This window comes from Drosophila suzukii, chromosome 2L (genome assembly GCF_043229965.1).
Source record: "Drosophila suzukii chromosome 2L, CBGP_Dsuzu_IsoJpt1.0, whole genome shotgun sequence".
NCBI classification, from domain to species: domain Eukaryota; kingdom Metazoa; phylum Arthropoda; class Insecta; order Diptera; family Drosophilidae; genus Drosophila; species Drosophila suzukii.
Window position 1 is genome coordinate 4,309,208 of NC_092080.1, and position 7,306 is coordinate 4,316,513.

Sequence of the window (7,306 nt, forward strand, 5' to 3'; positions counted from 1 at the left end):
CAGTGTTGGCTAACAACCGCATGCACGCATCTACTCCGGCAGTCTGGCAACGCCGCCCAATGTAATTCTGTTTGCGCCGCCTCTTTCGCATCAATTGTTTACACATTTTCATAAATAACAGCCCATAATCCCGGCTTAAATGTGCAAGGAGCGGTTCGGGCCCAACTTGAAGCTGTTCCCCAACGAACTCACGTGATCCGAGCCCTGTGCGTGCGCCCGCGACCACGCACATGGACCAGCAACAGGCGACGCCGCCAAAGAAGCGCAGACACAGCGAGTACCACGATCCGGATTATCAACAAACGGATGTACCCAGCCAGAGTGAACCCCATCCGGAAGATGACTCGTCACTCCAGGGAAAGCGACCCAAAGTGGAGCAAACGGGGACTGCGGAAGAGGTGTTACCGCCCGCTGACAAACTTCAGCGCATCCGGGAGCTCCTGCGACTGGAGTTCCAACGCGAAATCAGACAAAAGGTGGAGCAGCTGGCAGAGATCGATCGAAGACTGCTGCAGGGACGCCAGATGCTGGACAGACTGCGCTATCAGGTGGTCAGCGAGTACTACCGGAAGCAACAGGTTCCCCTCACCGCCGCCGACGTGGCCAAGGTGCGCGGCGACAGCCTGTTCGGGGACGATGTGTCCACCCCACAGCTGCCCCTCCATCCGGCCATCAAGAAAATCGTTGGCAAACGCCCGGTTCCCATCCAGAATCATCTGCCTGAGCGCACGGCGGCCACATTGGCCAAAGAAACCATCAGGCTGCGAAATCCGGCACATCGACGTGCGGAAAGGAGGCGACAGCAGAAGATCAAGGATCAGGGTATCGTTACCGATCACTCCAAGGACCCCAAAGAGCAGACAGAGCAGGAAGCTTCCATTTCCGTTAAGCAGGAGGATGAGCAGCCCTGCACCAGTCGCCAGGCTTACGAAAGGCAAGTGGAGCTGAATGCCTCGCGGCTGAACAACAAGAACAAGTTCCTCTTTGTCGTGGGCAACACCTCCAAGTACATTGGCGTAGGCTCTCAGGACAAAGCCACAGGTGAACAAGCTTTGATCTACAAGTGGTTGGTATATGTGCAAGGCAAAGGGCTACCCCAACCAGTGGGGACCTACATTAAAAAGGTAAGCATTCCATTGACTTGAAGAGTGAGGAGACTTAGAACACTTCCTTCTATTGCATTTTTAGGTGCGCTTTCACCTGCATCATTCCTACCGACCCAACGACATTGTGGACGTGCACAGGCCTCCATTTCAGCTGACCCGACGTGGCTGGGGCGAGTTTCCCATGCGCATCCAGCTGTTCTTTCAAGACCACCTTCAGCAGAAACCCGTGCAGCTGATGCACAAGCTCGTGCTGGACAAAACTATGTGTGGCTTGCATACGATGGGTGCTGAGACCACTGTGGAAATATGGCTGAGAGCGGAGCAGGCATTGACGAAACGGAAAAGCATAAAGGCTGCGCCTTCTACGCCAAATCCTCCACCCACAACCCCTGATCCTCCTCTGGCCGTTGCTCCACTTTTGGAACCGCCAATTTTTGCTATCCCCACCGAGTCCTGCAAGCCGCGAACCATTTCCATCACTCAAAACAAGGAGGAACTGGATGACGATCTGTTTGCGGGCATCAACAAAATCGAACTGAGCGACATCGAGCATATTGAACCGACGGTCCTGGTGTCGGAGCCTCTGAAGTTGAGCTACAGTCCCAGAAAGCCCACTCCACCGACGCCTCCCAGAATTCAGCATCGGTTAAACGCGGCTCCGGTGAGCGCTTCTCGTCCATCGGTGGTGTATCTGCCAGTAAATGGCAGAAGCCCAAGGCAGGAATCTACGCCAGAAAGGCGGAAGCTTGAGTTCTCTCCAATGAAGCACAAACCAGAGCCATTGCCTCAGAAACCCTCTGCAGATCGGCCGCCCATAAAGCCTGTGCGAAATGGCCAACCTCCGGGTCAGAAGAATGTTGTGTTCCAAAGAGCCGGAAAGCTGTACATCATTGATCCCTTGCAGCGAAAGCTCAAGCAGGCTGCGAAGCAACAATCGCTGTTGAAACCACAGTTGAGTCTTCTCAAGCCGCCCTCGTTAACGCGGTGGCATATGCTGCAATGCATGCAGCATGATCATGGTTATGCCAACATGAGTGGCGAGATAGAGGAAAGGCCCATGGTCTCATATATAGCGCCTGCAGTTATGGAAACGCCTTTGCAGACGCGACCGCGAAGGCTGGAGCAGATCTTTGGCAGTGCCCACTTTCGAAATATGCGCAGTGCGGTTGAGTTCCTCCTGCGTCGCCTGCCGCTAACAGCAATCGATCAAAAGAAGGAGTACCCTTTTACATGTACAACGCTCGAGGAATTCCACAAGTTAACTGCACTCAAGCAACGCTGTTTTGAGTACTTGCGGGCACGTCTCCTGCGTCGCTGTCTGATGCAGCACCACAAGCTGCAACAGCTGGACATCAGCGGGAAGGAGCACTACTGGAGTTTGCGGGAGATAGTGGCATTCGCCAGGGTTCATGGCTACACGCCGCCCCTTAAAGTGGTTTTACCCAGCATGGACAAGAAGCGGAAACCGAAACTGGCGGCCGAAGAGCAACTTGCTCAGCGGGTGCAGGCGCAACTCAAAGGCGAGCCACAGCCGCAGCTCTCGGTCTACTCCAGTCTCAGCTCAGGCAATCGGCTGAATGCCTGGATAGCCAGGCAAACGGAACGGCTGCTTGGACACGATCAAAGGATGCGGGATAAGGAGTTCATCGATGTGCTGGGCGTGGACAAACCTCATTCGCAGGCCTCCAGAGGCAATCGGTTGAGAAGTAGATCCCTCCAAGTGGTGAACAATCGCCAACTGCTCTATCTACCTCCACCGAAGCATTTGGATACGGCTTTGCAGTTGGTTCAGGAAATGTGCAAGGACATCAATATCTCTCTGGAGCCGGAGGAATCTTCACCAGGCGTTTCTCAGCCAGTGGCCCTCGCCGTGCTCGGCCAGGTGCTGTGCACTTTTGTCGAAAGATTGGTGCGCCGCTCCTTGGCGGCCAAGCTGCAGCAGGAGTCCTTGGAACATCTACCTCTGGCGGTAGCCAATGCTCCGCTGTGCTTGCAGCCCCAGGACATTGGCCGCGTCATTCGCCAGTACGCCGATCTGGACTTCCTAGGAAACACTCACCTGGGTGTTTCTCCCCTGGAGCCACAAACCTAGTGGCTAGTTGCCATAGTTTTGAATTTATTTTTTATCAAGTGCGCGTAATAGTTCAAATTCTACTGGGATATTAGTCGATATCTATTTAGTCTCTTGTTCTTTTTAAGAAGCATACAATTAAGCAATAAATTAACTAAATTAATTTTCAAAAAATAAGTTTTGTTATTTATGGTTAGAAAGACAACACGTAGTTTAGCTGTACCAAATATTGAAAAAAAGCAAAGTTATATATAGAAATGTATATCATATTTTCCTTACTTTTCAACAAAATACCTTTGAATTGTAGACTTGATAAAGATATAAAACAAACCATAAATTGAAAATAGGCATTGTTTTGCAGTAAAGTGGATGACTTAAAAGGTCTATTAAATCAATTCCTTACAATTAATGGATTTAAACATTTTAAATTTAAGAGACATGCTTATCTATATTTTCAATGATCCTACGATTAGTAAGATTTAGCTATTATCTTGGTCTATAAGGATGCATAAGGGAAGGGCAGTTGAATCCAATGTGTGGGACGTGCTTTTCTATCTTTTTCACGATGCTTAACATTAAGAGATAGAAATATTATAGATTTGTAGGATTACCTGTTATCTTTCCCTGTAAGTATGCAACAAAAAGTGCGAAAAGGGAAGGGCAGTTAAATCTAATAACTGTTAATATCCATACTTTAAGCTCTTTGCATATCCACCTATTCTTCTGGCGGTAATTGCATCTCTTCGGGGGCGCTCTCTTCGTTCTCCCCGCTCATTCTCCCCGATTTCATTCATATTCTTGGCATGGCGCATGCGATGGGATCCATCTGTTTCTCTGGCTCTGTTTTCCTCAGTCTCTTTCCCGACGTGCGCGCAACAAGACCTAAGATCAAAGTAGAGCAGAGAGGAGCCCGCTTCCCGCGCTTGCTGCTCACTAAGTTTAACTAATTAATTATCTCAATTTATATATAATGATTCACGAGTCATTATAATAATTATAATGTCGAAGCCTTTCCCGGGCGACATTACTGCTCCAGTATGTTTGAAAATATTCTATAATAAGCTTTTGGATCACCAAATTTTAGTGCTATTTTGTTTTTTGTGTGTGCGTGCGTTCGTGTGACAGAAAATGTGGAGGCGCTAAAATGTTCTATTTTTATTTTGCAGTAAAATCCACAAGGAGATGCAAGTGTGTAGTATGTTTCTGCTTTTGTTGCGACGCCAAATTGCATTTGCGGCCAGCACGCCGCTCGATCCCTAGATCGTTTTCGCCCCTGTCCATTGACTCAGTTCTCCTAGAGGTGGACAATCGGTCCACCCACCCGATTTTTTTTCGGAACGCCAAACAAGCGTTTTCCAATGATGCAAATCCCATTTACTCGGATATTCGAAGTAATTTTCGTGCTGTCAACAATTGTCGTCGTTACAAGTAAGTTCCCCCACCTAAATTCTAAATAATTCTAGATTACAAAGAAAAATCCAGGAAAGGATTGCCAAGTTCTCAAACAAAAAAGCTATTTCTGGCGGGGAAAAAAAGTAATATCTCAAAATATTGATTTACAAAATTCGATATCGCATCGATAAGGTATCTCGTTTTGGTTATAAGATTATACATTTTCAGAAATAGTGGTTTTTTAAGCAATGGGTAAAAAAATTATTTTCCAAGATTTAAATTTTACTCCCTCTTGTATTTAAACATTTTGAAAATGAAAAAAATACGTCCATATAAACAGAAAACATTTTGTAAGTAGTTATACCATCATTTTTAATAAGCTCAAAAATACATGTTTATAAAAGTTCATTCGTAGTAGTTCCACTGGTGGTTTTATTGCGCATTTTCGATCTGATAGATTTCTTTCAATTTTTTCTTTGTGTTCATTAAGAATTCTCTTTATCCCAAAAACATTCCTCTGAATCCCCCAGATTGTTGTTCGAGCCGGATCTTACTGCTCCGAGAGCACACGCTGAAAATTGTGCAGCATCAGCACAGCCACATGCACGAGCATGCACACGAGCTGCAGCAGCAGATCCAGGAGACTGCGGTTGAGCTGCTCAATCGTCTGGAGCTGCAGCGCAAGCAGTTGGAGAATTCCGCCCAGGAGGAGGCGGCAGAGCAGCTGCGTCCCGAAACGGATCCCAACGAGGAGACGGAAACCCAACAGCCAATTGTGGAGGAGGACGCCGACTCGGAGGCCATGGATCCTGCAGAGGAAACGGATGCCCTCGAATCTAGCACTGCATCCTGGTTGATCAGCGATAGTAGTACACCCATCGCCGCCTCCGAAACGGTTACAACACCTGAAACCGTCACGCACACAGGAGAACCGCCACCTGACCAGAGCTCATCCAGTCAACCGACCGTATCCAGCACACCCACCCCGTTGAACAAAGAGACCGAGATTCAGATGCTGCCCTGCAGCGAGGCCTACAACACCAGTTTCTGCCTGAACGGCGGCCACTGCTTCCAGCATCCGATGGTCAACAACACGGTCTTCCACTCCTGCCTCTGTGTGAACGACTACGATGGCGAGAGGTGCGCCTACAAGAGCTGGAATGGTGAGTTTACAATCTTATACAATCTTTAAAGGATATACTACCTTGCACAGAAAAAAAAGTTAGGGAAAAAATTGACCAATATAGATAGTTACTATAAGATAATAGTTACACAAAAAAGGGTATGGATCAAAATTAACAATACGGATAGTTACATAACTACAAAAAAAAAAAACGGGTTAACTATTTAGAACAGTACGGATATTTACGTAACTATAAAAGAGGTAAAGAACTATTCAAAATTGTAATGTGTATTTTGGTTACTGTTTAATAGTAAAACAACCATAAAATAGTAATTGTGTGCATTTTGTTGTTGTAAGAATAACTATGTCATTGGTCAAACTGACAATTTAACTATTCTGTTGGTCAATTTTACCCAATTGTTTTTTGTATGTGCCTTAGCTCGCCTAACATATTGATTACTGTCGCTTGACCTATGTATGTTAGCTGTATACCCATCCCCAGAAGTCGTTTTAAGCCTTACATCTAATATGATCTTGATCCTTTTGCAGGTGACTACGTCTACACGCCTTCAACGGTGCAGCGAAAGGTCCGGATGGCGCACATCGTCTGCTCCTTCCCCGTGCTCATCATGCTCTCCTCGCTCTACGTGCTCTTCGCAGCCGTCTTCATGCTCCGCAATGTGCCGGACTATCGCCGGAAGCAGCAGCAACTACACCTGCACAAGCAGCGCTTTTTTGTCACTTGTTGAGGGAGAATCCTCCAGGAGAGGTCCTCCACTCGATTTAGATTTGATTTGGAAACAATTTTGGTTTCGCCTATATACGACTCTCTTTTTTTTTTGTTGGTTGGCAAATTCTTTTTGACCAACACTTCTTTACGTTGCGCAGCGTAAAGTAAACGCTTTAATTTATTGAATACATTTAGTGTACTTAGTAGGATTTTCTATTTAGTTGCAAAAGACGCACAATTAGTATTTGCTTTTCTTTATCATTTCTTAGTTTCGTTTGTTTCGCTTTTGAAGCTTTCGTTGGAGCTTTTGTAGTTTGTTTTGTAGTAACATTTTGTTACGTTAAATTAACCATTTACGAAATATTAAGAACGTACTTAGAACATAATCTTAGCGCTTACTCCAGTTTACCAGGACAAATGATTATTATTTTTTGTAACACTCGGTTACATCATGTATATTGTAAAGAAAAACTATTTTTTGTAGTGTATTAAAGAAGAGGATTGGGACTCGACTCGAAAACAGAACTAAAACTTTGAAAACAGTGTTTCCTTTCTGCGGTTCGTATCTTCGTATCTCTGTGTTTGTTTTTTTTTCAGCCGGTGGATATGAGTGAAGCACGCTTTTGGGTTTTATATTTTATAATATATATTTTATCCAATATTTCGTCCAAAAATTCTTTACAAATTTCTTCGAACTTACAGTTAAATGTATAGTAGAAATTATTCAAAAAATTCTCCTCACTTTCATCTTTTCATCGTATATGATTTGTTGATTCTTTTTTTTTTTTGTTTCTATCAAGATCATCAATATGAGAATGGTATGTATGCGCATGTGTGGTGGATGTGTGTGCTTGATGGGTGATGGATGTGTTTTTTGGGGGGAC

General features: G+C 45.5%; 2 protein-coding genes across 3 annotated transcripts; both read left to right on the forward strand.

Moving 5' to 3' along the window:
* The first annotated feature begins 46 nt into the window (after positions 1-46).
* D12 (YEATS domain containing 2 homolog D12) lies at positions 47-3,198 on the forward strand. Its single transcript, XM_017090464.4, has 2 exons — positions 47-1,124; positions 1,189-3,198. Exons 1-2 carry the CDS (start codon positions 231-233, stop codon positions 3,196-3,198), a joined length of 2,904 nt encoding a protein of 967 aa, XP_016945953.3. The 5' UTR covers positions 47-230.
* Positions 3,199-4,039: 841 nt separating this feature from the next.
* grk (gurken) lies at positions 4,040-7,280 on the forward strand. 2 transcript variants are annotated; one of them, XM_036814091.3, is made up of 4 exons: positions 4,040-4,281; positions 4,344-4,605; positions 5,100-5,732; positions 6,242-7,280. In XM_036814091.3, the coding sequence occupies exons 2-4, from the start codon at positions 4,536-4,538 to the stop codon at positions 6,439-6,441; spliced, it is 903 nt and encodes a 300-aa protein (XP_036669986.3). In that variant the 5' UTR covers positions 4,040-4,281; positions 4,344-4,535; the 3' UTR covers positions 6,442-7,280. The 2 variants fall into 2 exon arrangements, with proteins under 2 accessions (XP_036669986.3, XP_016945557.3); XM_017090068.4 differs by having other exon boundaries at positions 4,040-4,212.
* Positions 7,281-7,306: the final 26 nt, after the last annotated feature.